Source organism: Notolepis coatsorum (assembly GCF_963971535.1).
Source record: "Notolepis coatsorum genome assembly, chromosome: 13".
NCBI classification, from domain to species: Eukaryota; Metazoa; Chordata; class Actinopteri; order Aulopiformes; family Paralepididae; genus Notolepis; species Notolepis coatsorum.
In genome coordinates this window covers 116,671,447-116,689,951 of record NC_140177.1, presented here as the reverse complement: position 1 = coordinate 116,689,951, position 18,505 = coordinate 116,671,447, and the positions used below count along the sequence as shown (strand labels likewise).

General features: G+C 41.8%; 1 protein-coding gene across 1 annotated transcript in view; it reads right to left on the bottom strand.

Moving 5' to 3' along the window:
- Positions 1-13,243, bottom strand: part of kcnq3 (potassium voltage-gated channel, KQT-like subfamily, member 3) — a gene marked incomplete at both ends in the record, with an annotated part of 419,830 nt that extends 406,587 nt beyond the window's left edge. Inside the window, 1 exon segment of the mRNA XM_084327781.1 lies at positions 12,936-13,243. Within this exon segment, the coding sequence (XP_084183907.1) occupies positions 12,936-13,243 (308 nt within the window).
- Between the last annotated feature and the right edge of the window lie 5,262 nt (positions 13,244-18,505).

Below are 18,505 nucleotides of genomic sequence, written 5' to 3'. Positions count from 1 at the left end.
TACTTCACATTAAGTTAGGTCGAACTTGACTCTGCTATACGCTAGGTGCAGCTACTGCTGTTGCATTACTCCGGACGAACTTCACGTTACTTCACACACGAACGCCGAACTCCGAATCGCTACTGTTTGCGCCTTCCACGATATATATACTTAGAGGGCTTTCTAGTGCCCAGCCTCAGCTCTTGTCTGGAATCAATGCACTGGCACCAGGCATGTCCCAACTTGTCCAGACTCGCCTTTGAACCTGTCTCAGGGGCGCAGTCCTTGGCGCCGCGAACGTCAAGGGCATTATCCAATGAGGAAAGCGAATAATGCTATGATTCAAACGGAGGCTTAAAGGGATATAGCTTATATATATAAATAATATACAAGTTATATAAAACAATAAAACATAGATTCTCAGTGTTAATCTGGCCCTTCACAACACTCACTTTTCTCTTCATAAATTATGAGGGGAATGTCTTTACATGAGAGTTGGGGGATCAATATATTATTCCACATGAGTTACGAAATAGGTAACATGGTGAAACTCCGTAAGTGTTTTGTTAGTTCTGTGTATTATTGTGAGTTATTGTGGAACTCCTTTTGTATTGTAGGTATAGTGTATTTTTGTTTTGTTATTTCGCTTGTGTCACTTTTTGTAAATAAATGTCACCTCTGCACCTTGGGAGGCCGGCGAATAAATAACACCAACAATACTTTTTACGACTACGCCATTGTTTGTGGGAGTTTCCAAGGAGTTCTAGAGAGAAGCGCACCACACACTGCCTCTCTAAATCAGTTCTAGAGAGAAGCGCACCACACACTGCCTCTCTAAATCAGTTCTAGAGAGAAGCGCACCACACACTGCCTCTCTAAATCAGCACCACCGACAAAGCATCACGTAACATGATGACTAATGTAGTTGGTTCTGCAAAGATGCTCCTTAAATTAATATTACCGGTGCAGTAATTCTCTCTGTATTATTTTTTATTTTATTTAAAGTAAACGTGTTAAGCATTTGATTGGATTATGTCACATGTTTTATAGTCTTGCTGCGATTAATTTGCCACAGTGAGACAATTCATATTCATAATTCATAATAACAAACCCCCCTGCGGGTTGTGATAAATGATAACAAATGACACAAAGGATGATGCTGCCTGGCAAAGTGAGCTGGCATTTCCTGGAAGACTTGGTAAAGTACAACGGGTACCAGTGTTGTAGTCGAGTCACTAAATCTGGGTAAAGTACAACGGGTACCAGTGTTGTAGTCGAGTCACTAAATCTGGGTAAAGTACAACGGGTACCAGTATTGTAGTTGAGTCACTAAATCTGGGTAAAGTACAACTGGTACCAGTATTGTAGTCGAGTCACTAAATCTGGGTAAAGTACAACGGGTACCAGTGTTGTAGTCGAGTCACTAAATCTTAGTAAAGTACAACGGGTACCAGTATTGTAGTCGAGTCACTACATCTGGGTAAAGTACAACGGGTACCAGTGTTGTAGTCGAGTCACTAAATCTGGGTAAAGTACAACAGGTACCAGTGTTGTAGTCAAGTCACTAAATCTTAGTAAAGTACAATGGGTACCAGTGTTGTAGTCGAGTCACTAAATCTTAGTAAAGTACAACGGGTACCAGGGTTGTAGTCGAATCTGGGTAAAGTACAACGGGTACCAGTGTTGTAGTCAAGTCACTAAATCTGGGTAAAGTACAACGGGTACCAGTGTTGTAGTCGAGTCACTAAATCTGGGTAAAGTACAACGGGTACCAGTGTTGTAATCGAGTCACTAAATCTGGGTAAAGTACAACGGGTACCAGTGTTGTAGTCGAGTCACTAAATCTGGGTAAAGTACAACGGGTACCAGTATTGTAGTCGAGTCACTAAATCTGGGTAAAGTACAACGGGTACCAGTATTGTAGACGAGTCACTAAATCTGGGTAAAGTACAATGGGTACCAGTGTTGTAGTCGAGTCACTAAATCTTAGTAAAGTACAACGGGTACCAGTGTTGTAGTCGAGTCACTAAATCTGGGTAAAGTACAACAGGTACCAGTGTTGTAGTCGAGTCACTAAATCTTAGTAAAGTACAACGGGTACCAGTATTGTAGTCGAGTCACTAAATCTGGGTAAAGTACAACGGGTACCAGTGTTGTAGTCGAGTCACTAAATCTGGGTAAAGTACAACGGGTACCAGTGTTGTAGTCGAGTCACTAAATCTGGGTAAAGTACAACGGGTACCAGTGTTGTAGTCGAGTCACTAAATCTGGGTAAAGTACAACGGGTACCAGTATTGTAGTCGAGTCACTAAATCTGGGTAAAGTACAACGGGTACCAGTGTTGTAGTCGAGTCACTAAATCTTAGTAAAGTACAACGGGTACCAGTGTTGTAGTCGAGTCACTAAATCTGGGTAAAGTACAACGGGTACCAGTGTTGTAGTCGAGTCACTGAATCTTAGTAAAGTACAACGGGTACCAGTATTGTAGTCGAGTCACTAAATCTGGGTAAAGTACAACGGGTACCAGTGTTGTAGTCGAGTCACTAAATCTCGAGTCGGAGTCTTGGGTCCCCAGTGTTCGAGTCAGAGTCCAATTCCGAGTCACCAAAGAAGAGCCCGAGTCGAGTCCGAGTCGAGTCCCCATTACCCTAGTCCGAGTCCAAGTCCAATTCATCGAGGTTGAGTTCACTCCACTCTGGCAGTCAAAGTTTAGTATAACGGAGGAATGAGGAACAGATACCGCCCTGGTTCCAATAACCAATAATAAACCACATGAGACTAGGAGACTAGCATAAACCACATGAGACTAGCATAAACCACATGAGACTAGCATAAACCACATGAGACTAGCATAAACCACATGAGACTAGCTTAAACCACATGACTATCTTAAACCACATGAGACTAGCATAAACCACATGACTAGCTTAAACCACATGAGACTATTATAAACCACATGAGACTAGCTTGTGCCTCCCTCACTGTCCCGACATCCAAGCTTAAAACCTTTGGAGATCGGGCCTTCTCTCGTACTGCACCCCGACTCTGGAACTCCCTCCCCCAGTCCATCAGAGACTCCCCTACACTCTCCACCTTCAAAGCTCGCCTCAAAACCCACCTGTTCTCCCTTGCCTTCAACCCCCCCCCACCCATAACCCCCCCCCCCCCCCCCCTCCAACCTGATTGATGTCTGGCTCCAGTCTTTTTTGTGCTATCATGCTGTCTTCCCTGTTCCCCCCATGGTCTCATGTTCCTTTTGTTTTTGTTTCTTTGTTGTTTCTTTGTTTTTGTTTCTTTGCTTTTGTTTCTTTGTTTGTACTCTTGCTCCTGACTATTGTCAGCGACTTCGGGTTATTGAGAAGCGCTATATAAATTAAATTAATTATTATTATTAAACCACATGAGACTAGCATAAACCACATGAGACTAGCATAAACCACATGAGACTAGCATAAACCACGCATAAACCACATGAGACTAGCATAAACCACATGAGACTAGCATAAACCACATGAGACTAGCTTAAACCACGCATAAACCACATGAGACTAGCATAAACCACATGAGACTAGCATAAACCACATGAGACTAGCATAAACCACGCATAAACCACATGAGACTAGCTTAAACCACATGAGACTAGCATAAACCACATGAGACTAGTTTAAACCACATGAGACTAGCATAAACCACATGACTAGCTTAAACCACATGAGACTAGCATAAACCACATGACTAGCTTAAACCACATGAGACTAGCATAAACCACATGAGACTAGCTTAAACCACATGACTATCTTAAACCACATGAGACTAGCTTAAACCACATGACTAGCTTAAACCACATGAGACTAGCATAGACCACATGAGACTAGCATAAACCACAGGAGACTAGCATAAACCACATGAGACTAGCATAGACCACATGAGACTAGGAGACTAGCATAGACCACATGAGACTAGCATAGACCACATGAGACTAGCATAGACCACATGAGACTAGGAGACTAGCACAAACCACATGAGACTAGCATAGACCACATGAGACTAGGAGACTAGCATAGACCACATGCAACTAGCATAGACCACATGAGACTAGGAGACTATCATAGACCACATGAGACTAGCATAGACCACATGAGACTAGGAGACAATCATATACCACATGAGACTAGCATAGACCACATGAGACTAGTATAGACCACATGAGACTAGGAGACTAGCATAGACCACATGAGACTAGTATAGACCACATGCGACTAGCATAGACCACATGAGATGAGCATAGACCACATGATACTAGGATAGACCACATGCAACTAGCATAGACCACATGAGACTAGGAGACTATCATAGACCACATGAGACTAGCATAGACTACATGAGACTAGGAGACAATCATAGACCACATGAGACTAGCATAGACTACATGAGACTAGGAGACAATCATATACCACATGAGACTAGCTTAAACCACATGAGACTAGTATAGACCACATGAGACTAGTATAGACCACATGAGACTAGGAGACTAGCTTAGACCACATGAGACTAGCATAGACCACATGAGATGAGCATAGACCACATGATACTAGCATAGACCACATGAATCTAGCATAGACCACATGAGATGAGCATAGACCACATGAGACTAGGAGACTATCATAGACCACATGAGACTAGCATAGACTACATGAGACTAGGAGACTAGCATATACCACATGAGACTAGCTTAAACCACATGAGACTAGTATAGACCACATGAGACTAGTATAGACCACATGAGACTAGGAGACTAGCATAGACCATGTGATACTAGCATAGACCACATGCGACTAGCATAGACCAGATGAGATGAGCATAGACCACATGATACTAGCATAGACCACATGAGACTAGCATAGACCACATAAGATGAGCATAGACCACACGATACTAGCATATACCACATGAGATGAGCATAAACCACATGAGACTAGCTTAAACCACATGACTATCTTAAACCACATGAGACTAGCATAGACCACATGAGACTAGCATAAACCACAGGAGACTAGCTTAAACCACATGACTAGCATAAACCACATGAGACTAGCATAGACCACATGAGACTAGGAGACATAGACCACATGAGACTAGCATAGACCACATGAGACTAGCATAGACCACATGAGACTAGCATAGACCACATGAGACTAGCATACACATGAGACTAGGAGACTATCATAGACCACATGAGACTAGGAGACTATCATAGACCACATGAGACTAGCATAGACCACATGAGACTAGGAGACTAGCATAGACCACATGAGACTAGCATAGACCACATGAGACTAGTATAGACCACATGAGACTAGGAGACTAGCATAGACCACATGAGACTAGTATAGACCACATGAGACTAGCATAGACCACATGAGATGAGCATAGACCACATGATACTAGCATAGACCACATGAGACTAGCATAGACCACATGAGATGAGCATAGACCACATGATACTAGCATAAACCACATGAGACTAGCATAGACCACATGAGACTAGTATAGACCACATGAGACTAGTATAGACCACATGAGACTAGGAGACTAGCATAGACCACATGAGACTAGTATAGACCACATGAGACTAGGAGACTAGCATAGACCACATGATACTAGCATAGACCACATGAGATGAGCATAGACCACATGATACTAGCATAGACCACATGAGACTAGTATAGACCACATGAGACTAGCATAGACCACATGAGAGGAGCATAGACCACATGATACTAGCATAGACCACATGAGACTAGCATAAACCACATGAGACTAGCATAGACCACATGAGACTAGCATAGACCACATGAGACTAGCATAGACCACATGAGACTAGGAGACTAGCACAAACCACATGAGACTAGCATAGACCACATGAGACTAGAAGACTAGCATAGACCACATGAGACTAGCATAGACCACATGAGACTAGCATAGACCACATGAGACTAGGAGACTATCATAGACCACATGAGACTAGCATAGACTACATGAGACTAGGAGACAATCATATACCACATGAGACTAGCTTAAACCACATGAGACTAGCATATACCACATGAGACTAGTATAGACCACATGAGACTAGGAGACTAGCATAGACCACATGAGACTAGTATAGACCACATGCGACTAGCATAGACCACATGAGACTAGTATAGACCACATGAGACTAGGAGACTAGCATAGACCACATGAGACTAGTATAGACCACATGAGACTAGCATAGACCACATGATACTAGCATAGACCACATGAGACTAGCATAAACCACATGAGACTAGCATAGACCACATGATACTAGCATAGACCACATGAGACTAGCGTAAAACCACATGAGACTAGCATAGACCACATGAGACTAGTATAGACCACATGAGACTAGCATAGACCACATGAGATGAGCATAGACCACATGATACTAGCATAAACCACATGAGACTAGCATAGACCACATGAGACTAGTATAGACCACATGAGACTAGTATAGACCACATGAGACTAGGAGACTAGCATAGACCACATGAGACTAGTATAGACCACATGAGACTAGCATAGACCACATGAGATGAGCATAGACCACATGATACTAGCATAGACCACATGAGACTAGTATAGACCACATGAGACTAGCATAGACCACATGAGAGGAGCATAGACCACATGATACTAGCATAGACCACATGAGACTGGCATAAACCACATGAGACTAGCATAGACCACATGATACTAGCATAGACCACATGAGACTAGCATAAACCACATGAGACTAGCATAGACCACATGAGACTAGGAGACTAGCATAAACCACATGAGACTAGCATAAACCACATGAGACTAGCATAGACCACATGAGACTAGGAGACTAGCATAAACCACATGAGACTAGGAGACTAGCATAGACCACATAAGACTAGCATAAAACACATGGGACTAGCGTAAACCACATGAGACTAGCATAGACAACATGAGACTAGCATAGACCACATGAGACTAGCATAAAACACATGGGACTAGCTCATTTCTGTAAATTTTCTGTCAATTAAATTAACCAAATTAGAAACACTTTGTTCAAGGTTTGGTATCATCGTTAACCATATTGAAAAATGTTGAATAAAACCAGTAACAAACGACGACGCCATGAAACATTGTGGTTAAGCACAACAGAGCAGTGGCGGCTGGTCAATAGGGGCGCTAGAGCGCCGCCCTCCCTGGTTAAAAGAGAGAAGAAGATGTTTTTTATTTTTTTTTTTAGAGCCCTATAAATAAAATAAACATGTTTAAAATGAATAATATTTACTCATTTTAAGTATGTTTGTGTTTCCAATGCACAATATAACGTTAATATATCAAATATAAATAATTGTTTTCAGTTAACAGGAAGTGACTGTCTGATAGAGAATACGTTCCGTAGCCGCATTTCTCTCGGGCTAGCCGTAGCCGCATTTCTCTCGGGCTAGACGCAATAGCGCTTACAGTGGGTGTGCACTGGTTTCATCGCTGTATCCGTCGCAGCCAATCAGTGCGTAACGCGCTGTGCGTTGAAATATGATGTATTATGATGGAAGCCGGGCGCGTTTTAAAGCGATCTATTATCATCTAAGCAAGCAGCACCAGTATTTTCCGTAGCCGCATTTCTCTGAGACGCTCTCTGATTGGCCGAGGCGACGACGCCAGTACTTTTCCGTAGCCGCATTTCTCGGTTTGGCTTAGAGCAGGGCGATAGAACGCCAGGTAGTTTGCACTTTGCAGCTGTTGGTCGGATGCAGTCTGGACAGGTCAGTGACGGGCTGACGGCAAGTTCTTTCGACGGTTAAGCTTAGGCACTCTTTCAAAGTTGGTTATGGTTAGAGTTTGTCTTAGAGCATGGCGATAGAATGCCAGGTAGTTTGCAGGATGTTCGATGCTGTTGTGTTGTGATGCAGTCTGGACAGTGGGCAGTGGATATACATCGACAACAGTCTGGGACTGTGGGACAGCCAGTGGACATACACTTTATCAAGCCCTCCGGCTGGACCACGTTTCAATTAAACAAAGTGAGTTAATTCTATCTCTCTCTCTCTCTCTCTCTCTCTCTCTCTCTCTCTCTCTCTCTCTCTCTCTCGCTCTCAACACAGCGTGTTAATTTCGCAGCGCGTGATGCATAATGGCTGAATGAATGGTAACTTGTTTAAAATGACAAGATATATATGTGTTCATTATTGGATTGATGATGATACGTGTACTAGTGTAGTATGAATGAACTCGCGCCCACCCAAATGTAGTTCACAACGGCCGCCACTGCAACAGAGCTAATAACCACGATACAGCGGTTCCCTCTCATGTTATTGCTTACAGTAAATTAACCCTTTGTGGTCCCAGAGAAGTGCATACAGTTTTCAAACAAGAACTTAAAAGAGATAGCTCAGATTGTTGTAACCCTAGCCCTATTTGCTACTTACCAATGATGTTGTCGATTTGTAGAGTCCTTCCTCAGCACACACCATGCTGTTGCTAAAACTAGCTCCAACTAGTTAGCCACAAACTAATGCAAAATCAATTAGGTCAACCTTCTGTCTCTACAAGCTGACTAAAGCTCACTCTGAGCCTCATTGAGCAGCGTTGCGTGCAGGAGCTCGACCCCATTGACTTTGCATTGGTTTGTGGCTAACTATCCGGAGCTATAGTATGAGGAACAGCATGGGTTGCACTGAGGAAGGACTCCAATCAGCAGCATCATTGGTAAGTAAGAAATAGGACTGGGGTTCCAAATTCAGAACTATCCCTTTAATAATCGAATGGGCAACTCGTGGAATATGAAGGGACGCTTACAGCTGAAATATTAACGTACAGTTGGAAATGTACCTCAAACACCAACCACCCATTCATGATATTCGTAAGACTATCAAGAAAAGGTCATCAGTCCAAGAGATTAGTGTTGAATGCATGGATGGGGGGGGGGGGGGGGGGGGGGGTCCAATATGTCCAAAGAGCAATCACAAGTCATCCAAATGATAAGATACAGTAATGCGACTGGGACTGATTGAGTGCATATGATTAAACTACCTAGGTTTCCCTAAGATACCCATGTGTGTATGTCGAAATACTTCCCAAAGGTCAGTGAATTCCACGACCACAACACCAGAGGGAGTTCCACAAATCATGTTCAACCCAGATTCGGCTCAAACACGGCACTAAACACGTTTCGCAATTATGTCACAATAATGTGGAGCGCCCTACCCACAGCCGTAAAATAATGTGAATCCCTACCCACCTTCAAAACCGCTCTCAAAGAGCACCTACGAGTGGCTGCAATTAGAAACTGGCCCTGGTAAATGTCAAAATCCGCCCCCCCACCCAACCCCCTCCGATGTACAGTCTCTTCCCCTTCGGATGTATATTTTTTTATGGTCTCTTTTTCTTACACAGTACTGTATATTTGTATGTCTTGTATATCATAAATGTCTTGATGAATTGAAAATGGAGGACCCTTATGTAAAAAAGACGAAAGTCTTTTTCTGGTCTGCATCCTCTTAGCAGTTGTTTGTATTGAGCCGTACTGTATTGTATCCATTCTGCAATCTGTTAATAAAGTTTTCAACCAATCAATTTCCTGAAGCCCACCTGCTGCTGCCATGTGGGACGGCATGGGGAGTCACGGTCTGGATGAGGAAAGAGACGTGTTTCTATCAGCGAGGTGGTACTACTTAATTTCCCCCTGTCTGATAGTGAGTCTGCTCATTATACTCTAGCAGAATCGGAAATAATTCGCCTTATACACTTCGCCGCCATATTGGTCAAGTTGAACGCAATGTGAGGTATGGATGCAGAAGTGCCCGTTCACCTCAGTGTTAAAAATGCCACTTCAAGAAGTAGTCAAAACAGGCTGTGCAAAACAACAGTCGGAACACTATCAGAGTCAAAACAACAGTCAGAACACACTATCAGAGTCAAAACACATTATGAGTCCTTTACCAGGTCCATGGACAGGGCACTCCAGAAATACTTCAAATCAGGCTGGATGCAAGCAAACTACATTCGTTTTTTTTTTTTACATATTCATTTCGGTATTTGGAAGCTTCAGTATGTTCAGCTGAATCGTTTGTAAATTAAATTGATGTGGTGTTCCTCAACCTTCACAGTGCTACACGGTGCAGTGATATACAAGTGTGTTGTTTAAATTGATCATAACAAGCACATTAACTCAAATGAATCACAAAACTTGATCTGAAATATTTGAATTTTCCTTTGAAAATGGATAAGGTTTCTGATCTGTGTTGTTGCATAATGCTTTTTACATTCTCTTTTGGATAACTAAAAGAAAGGTACCTTGTAATTTACATTGAACATAAACTATATTTGGTTCCAACAAGTTGGTCTGCTTCTATAATGGTATAGCAGTGTGCTTATTTGTCCAAGTCAAGGAGTGTGCAAGTGTCGTGCTGAAATATAAAGCCGCTTTGATAGACCAGCACCTCGGACAGCTCCTCAGGTCTTATGAGACAGCACACACACTGGACCAGCACCTCGGACAGCTCCTCAGGTCTTATGAGACAGCACACACACTGCTACAATGCATAGCAAGTGTAACTACTAGGCAGACCTATACTGTATGTTCTTCTCAGCACAGAAACAGGTAACCACCTCTGGCCAAAACACAAAGCAAGTCTATCGTTCAAACTTTCTACAACTACAACATCTCCCAGTTCCTAATCTCAACCACGCTATGAAGGTTTCCAAAAACAGCAGATATCCCATTAATTACCTACAGTAGACTGTGGCGGCCTGCTAATTAGTCTAATTAGTCCCGCCACAGTTGTATAATGAACCAAAACAATTATATTTATTAAAAAAATAATAATAATATTTTTTTTACTATTTTTTTAAATATAAAGTTTGTCAATAGGGATGTATCAGTACTGTAGTATTGGCAGTGGTAGTAGTCGTAATAGTAATCCACTATATTTTTTTTATTTTCTAAAAAAAATAAACCAGTTCAACACAGGTAACCACTTTTGCTTAATTTCTTTGATGGCTCAAATGTATGCTCTAGTCCAGTTGTTCCCAAACCTCTCCTCGAGACATCCCAGCCGTTCCATGTATTTGTTAAATTCCACCTTGTTAAATTCCATTCCTTTATTCAACTAATAAAGGGCTAGTTAAGTTGAATCAGGTGTGCTGGTGATGGAATTTAACAAATACATTGAACGGCTGGGGTGCTTCGAGGAGAGGATTGGGAAGCACTAGTCGATTTTGTGTTTTGAGCACAAAGTTCATCATAGATCTAGCCTCTTTATTTTGCTCTCAAAGTGCACCAGATTGATGCATTTAACTTTAAAATGTACAACAACAAAAAATCCGGGGGGGGCATGCCCCTAGGACCCCCCTAGAGGGTCGGAGGTTCACCCCCCATAGTCTCTGAAACTCCTGTGGGAAACACTGTGACGCTTTTATCCAAAGCGACTTACAAGTTTTGTACGATAAGTCAGTAGGAAGGGTGCAACTCTATCAGCTGAGTAACAATGTTCATCAAAGTGTTCAGACTTGAGTGCTACAGTGTTGAGTGTAAGTTAGTACATTAGGAGGAGTGCATGACAGTAAGAAGGTTGGTTGTTGTTGTTTTTGTTTGTTTGTTTTCTCATTTCAGATATTGATTGAAGAAGTGTGTCTTCAGTCGACGGCGAAAGATCGGGTTTCGGCTGTCCTAATTGTGGTGGGAAGTTCGTTCCACCATTGTGGGGCAAGGACCAAGAATATAGGTGGCTTCTCTTGTACAGTACATCGACATTCTTAGAAAGAGTGAGTGAGAAGGAGTTCTATTTTTCTTCCATCTTTCTCAATACATCCGTCCTCCACTCTGTATGTTCTTTCCTGCCTCCATACATTGTCCTTGTTTAAACTGTATTTTCCCTTCATTATGTTCCATAACATAAACCTCTTTAACAGGAGTGATTCACAGGAGTGACAGTCAGCAATGATGAGACGTGAGTCATGCCACTTTAAAAAACAAGAAGTCATGACACTTTCCTCACAGCACACATATAGGCTTCTATACACACACTATCCGATGCGCTCACGATAACATTCATTGAGTTAACTCACTTTAAACAGGCCTGTTTTTATCAAGCATCTTCGAGTGAGAGCACTGATCTGAGAACAGATAACCCCCTGGTATAATATGATGATAAGATTTAAGATGTGAATAAATGCTATGTGAGTCCTTGTGCAAAGTGTGGCAGACTATGTGCAGAGTTCAGTAGTTCAAAGTTAATCAGTTCAAACAGTTATCCAGTACTGACCCGAGTACTGATCCCAGATCAGTAGTGCTGACTGATATCACCCTTCTGTCCCAGTGGCAAACACTATAGGAGTGGTAACAGTGATATGTGGCACAATCCTAAATATTCCCAATCCTAAATATTCCCAAATCTCACATGAACAGACTCATATCCTTAATCTCACCACGTCTAGTTTAATAAATATAGCAACTATATATGGGCTGTCCTAGACCTCCACTGAAGACTGCCTTAGTCCACTAATAGTCACAGGACATTGTCGACTGATATATTAGTTGATTTTATGGACAAATCAAGAATATTGTTTTTCCCACGTGAGGTCCTGCAGTAGATCCTTTTTAAATGATCATGTTTCATTTATTAACTTATTCAACATGAACAAAATCAACAAACAGACAAATCTCAACAAACAAGTTTTGCTCAAATCCGGCCAAAGCCTCAAACAGGCACTATATGGGCTACTATCGTTGACATACTGATCACAGCAGGTCAAACGACCATATCCCCGGCCTGGTTCACCAAACTTCAAAACTCCAGGGTGACAGAAAGGGGTATTTTAAGAACTTGGCAACATCAAAGTCAGTATTGTATTATGTTATGAAACTGTGAGGAGGGGTGTATGTGTCTACTCACACGAACGCGTGGTACAAGAGCGCCCATCCCCGCGGTCTCTCCAACGCGTCGTAAATAAAAGTCTGGATTTTCCTCCTCCGAACGTTATTCCTCTTGGCGGGTCTCGTGTACCCAAGGGGCGTTTTGGCCAAAAGTCCGATGCTGTGGGAAGCCCTCTTGTTGAAGTCTTCCCGAGCCACCAGCAGGAGGGCTCCATCTTTATCCTCCGCCCCGGTCCCTTGGTCCAAGTCCCCGGGAAGCGCGCTTGTCTTCTTGTCCCTCTGCTCCTCCGAGCCGTTATTACCGACATTCCTGGACCTGATGCCCATGTTCACTGGTGAGCCTCTTCACCGTGCGTGTGGGGGAGAGCTGCTGGGAGCCGCATGCCATGATCCGGGCGATGCTAGATCAAAACCCCTTCAGCAACAACGGGTCATTTAAGGTGCTGCTCGTCTCCCTCGTGAAGGGAGGTTCTCGACAGTCTGACTGGACAGAAAAATAGAGAGAGAGAGAGAGAGAGAGAGAGAGAGAGAGAGAGAGAGAGAGAGAGAGAGAGAGAGAGAGAGAGAGAGAGAGAGAGAGAGAGAGAGAATGAGAGAGAGAGAGAGATAATGAGAGAGAATTGACAGCTCAGTTTGCAAATAGCTAACTATATTTCCATTGATCTGGGTGGCGATGTGTGCAAAGTGTATTAGCTATACGCGTTTAATACGCAGTTTATTGATAACCTCATCAGATTTAATTAACAGTTGATTCGGTAATTGTATCGAATATTTAATTCTAGCACCTCGAGCAACAATTGCCCACTTCATAGCCATAGTATAGTGGGGAAACAAAGATCTATAGGGTTTAAATAAGCCCTTCATTCAGTGAATTTCAGTTTCAGATTTACACGTACAAAATAATACTAACTTCCCACTGGTTTTTAACTCCGGTTTAAACAGAACACAATCACCAAGGCAAGGCGTAAAAGAGTTGAGTCCTACCAGTGATCCACAGCCGACCGCTCCCGACAAAGCATGATTTGTGTCTCAACGAGTCTCCCTCCACCTGCCGCCCCGGAGAAAACCAACGCTGTCGAGGAGGAGGAGGCGTGAGAGACGGGGAACGGATGACATAGTGGCTCTTGCATAAAGGATCGATACTGAAACTGAAGCCCAGCATCAGCAACACCGCCGCCGCTGCCGAGCATCACGGAGGAGGAGGAGGAGGAGGAGGAGGAGGAGGAGGAGGAGGAGGAGGACGGGTTGAGTTGTTCTTCACACACACGGCCACGTGACTCATTGCTGACACTGCAGGTCCAACAAAAACAAAACTGTTTCTTGACGTTCGTCTCTGTGTTCCAGAGCGGTGTTTATGTTAGTGATTTCAAGAGTCGCCGGGCAACACTTCCATAATGTAATGTGGTCATATGTACCCCTCCATTTGTCAACGTTTTTTTTTGTCGATGTACAGTAGGCCTATGTCGTTAATTTTCTCTTTTCCATCTTCATTTTCTTCTACTGGTCTATTTATTTATTTATCTATCTATTTATTTCTAAGAGGGTGGCACCTCTTGTGGCACACCCATTCAGACATGGGCATTTCCCTAACTTCACACACCGTAGCCTCTCAAACAAATCACAAGTCTTTGTATATCTGTTTTAAACGCTTAGATATACAAAAAAAAGGCAGCACCTTGTTTCTCCCTGTCTAATGCAGATATTATATCATTTGTAACTAATAATACCTGAAATAGTGCTGTGATTAGCTATGAATCCAGATTGGTTCAGACTTAAAGTGACTTGAAAGAAAAGACTAAAAAGGTTTATTGTTTACCAAAGGATTCCAGGACTTTTGCTGAGCAGGGTGAATGAATGAATGAATGAATGAATGAATGAATGAATGAATGAATGAATGAATGAATGAATGAATGAATGAATCAGATTGCAGAATGGGTACAATTTCAATTCATATTGACATTTATGACATATGGACATACAGGTATTTACTGTAGTACTGATACATTTGTGACATAAACGGTATTCAAATATACAGTACTGTTAGATCCTGACAGAGTATATACATATGATGGGGAGGGGACTGTACATTTGGAGGGGGTGGGTGGGTGGGAGAGAAATATACCTACGGTGGGGAGGAGACTGTACATTTGGAGGGGGTGGGTGGGTGGGAGAGAAATACGATGGGGAGAGAATACATGCGGTGGGGAGGAGACTGTCTATTAGGAGGGGGTGGGAGGTGTATAGGGTATAATTTGGTGATTGGGCGGTAAATTATTTAAATCATCTCCATCACTTCATTCATGTATAATGAAGGGTTCACATCTCAACTTAAGTTGTACCTTTATTAATCCCCTTGGGGAAGTTCATCCTTTGCATTTGAACCATCCTCACTACAGTATGAGCAGGGTGCCATAACGTGCAGTGCCCGGGGACCAACTCCAGTTGTAAGATCCTGGTCATCACCTACAGACAGGGGTGCAGTGGTAATTTCAGAAGTGGTTGTACTCTGTTTTAATGACGCCACGTGCACGCGCACATGTTCCCTCGCGTGCACACAGAACAGATGATTATTATGCATAAATAGTAGGAAACATGTTTGTATATGAAATTATAGTTTTAGTTTAGTTTTTGTAAATATTGCCTTGAAATAGAGAAGCTGAAAAAGGTAGCAGGATGTAGCATTCAATATATAAAGAAATTATATTGTCAACAGATGTGGTTGAAAAACAAACAATGTTTTAAATGTAATTGTAGATACAATATTGTAGTTACAATTTCTTTAATTGAATTAACTTAAACTAGAAAAGTAAATACAAACTAAATTAACAATGTAACTTACAGTTTACAGAAGGACAGTTTCCTTCTGACGCACAACTTAAGAAATGTCTCATCCTTCCAGTCGGGACCATTTGTCACATAGTGAGAGGTTCCACAGCTCAAGCAAACCCCCACCAATTGGTACAGGGCTTGGATTTTGGTTTTGCTCTTCTCGTTCTTTGTTATGCTATTGGTATGCTATTGTTATTGTGGTATATTTGACTGTGTATTTCATAACTAATATGTGTGAATAATTAGAGAACCATAATGCAAAAGCCAGGTGTACCCTTTCAACAGCAGAATGGATTTTCAGTGCTCAGCAAGAGGTGATACTGGTGTTACAGAGACAGCCATTCCAAACCCCCCACTCAAGCAAATGTGGTCAACTACTAGAGCAAAGGAACTCGAAAGTCACACCCCACAGAAGGAACAGTCACTCACCCTACTAAAAGAGATACTCAATAGTTAGCAGATTTCAGAGACTAGATAACCAGCTCTGATAGAATGTTAAGACTGTATGTAAATATAGTCACACCCAGCTAAGAGCAGAGTTCAGCAACCGACAGCTGAGCAGTGACAGGCAGAGAAACACAGAACTAACTTGCTTTTGCTAAAGGTTCATGGAAACTAATTCATAAACAAGATCATATTAATTAAACCATATTAGATAAAAGATATTTGAATATCATTTAGAATGTCAAACTGGTTATTTAAGTAATAATGCTATTTCACTCTGGTTGTAAAGCACTAGAACCTAAATGATTAGAACTATTAATTCAGTATACTTTATATAGGGAATCTGGTATTAAAATATAGACAAACTCCACATTGGATTAATGCTGAATACATATGTAACTTCTTACATTTAAGGTACAGATTAGAAAAGGTTAGTGTTAAAACTGTCCAGTCATCAAAAAGTCACATGAAGACCCCCACTGTTGATATACTGGAAGAACACACAACGAAGAAGAAGACAGGGAGGGGGGCGGACCGCCCTCCCAGAAGACAAACCTGATTGGACCAAAACGTACTACTAGACTGTTATTATTGGTGGATATCAGGGTATATAACAGAGAGCGCGGTGTTAGAGAGACAGGCCAGAAACCACCAGGGGGTTTCTGCGTCTCTCGACCGCACATCCAGAGACTACTGTGAGCTGTTGCATGTGAGTAAATACATGGGAAACACCATTTGTTGTTTAAGTTTAGTGTAATCCTTAATATCTGAAACCAGGTTTACTCATGTGCAGTGTTGGGACTAACGCGTTACAAAGTAACGCGTTACAGTAACAAAGTTACTTTTTGCCGTTCTAGTACTCTAACGCATTACTTTTTAAATTCAGTAACGCTGTTATCGTTACTAAATGGTTTGTTAGTTCGTTACTGCGTTCTTTTTATGTAGATTCATAGCGAGCGTCCTCCTGACTCTGTTTGATTTCGCCTGCGTTTGTTTTGTTTACAATAGAGAGCGTCTATTTCTTTCCGTAGCCGCATTTCTGGTTTCCGCATTTCTGATTGGCCACTGACTGACGTTCTCTGACGTTCTCTGACCAGAGAGCGTCAGTCAGTGGCCACTGGCCAATCAGAAATGCGGAAACCAGAAATGCGGCTACGGAAAGAAATAGACCCTCTCTATTGTAAACAAAACAAACGCAGGCGAAATCAAACGGAGTCAGGAGGACGCTCGCTATGAATCTACATAAAAAGAACGCAGTAACGAACTAAAAAACCATTTAGCAACTACTTGGAGAGATAATTAATATACAACATGGAAACGAGATAAAGAACATGTTTGAGGGGCTGCTGGAGTCAGCTGGACTAACGTTACTACATCTCGACCACCGCAGACTTTGGTGAGTGCAATGTGTTCACTGAAACTCAAGTTGATCAACGAATTTTGACTGTACGAAATCTGCCAGGGAATCTCATAATACTAATCAAACAATATAAATATAGTCCTTTCATGCACAATTGATATCCTAACTATTCTAATGTTGCAATGCTTTGATTGATATCTTAAACAACGTTGCAACTTGCAAGATGGTTATAATGAAACACTCCGGCGACATCAAGGCTGTTCCTTCAACCGGCGCACTTCTTATTATATCGACTCGGGACAACATTTGTTTGTGTCAGATTTGTGTTTGTATCTAGACCACATTGCTTAGCAGAGTTCGGTGATGTGAATGGAAACTGTCAAGTTGATCAACCGATTTTGAGTATCTGGGGCATGGGACTCTGGAGCAATCTTTTTTTTTATAAATTTTTTTAAATAACTAAATAGTTACTTTTCACAGTAACTCATTACTTTTGGGTGTAAGTAACTAGTACAGTAACGAAGTTACTTTGAAATGAAGTAACTAGTAAAGTAACTGAGTTACTATTTTTCAGTAACTAGCACAACACTGCTCATGTGTAATGCTCAGTAAGACTCTATTTCATTGATGTTAACATGACTACTGTTTTATGTACATACTGGGTTTGATGTGCAAACCTTATAAATCCTTTGTACAACATGTGTTGATGTACTATAAAATAATCCTTGTATGTAAAACAACCTTCTGAATTCACTCTGAGCCCCGAGGCAAAATAAATCATGAGTTTTTGAACTATAGTTCCTTCTGTCTGGCCTGCACAGTTTATTTCTCTAATGGCTATATTTTAAGTCAGATGAGGAGACCAATCTATCAATTATGACCTTCTTCCTTTCCAGATAAGCAACCTCATTGTACTGTAAAACACCTTAGATATTGATTAGAAATATACGACATTA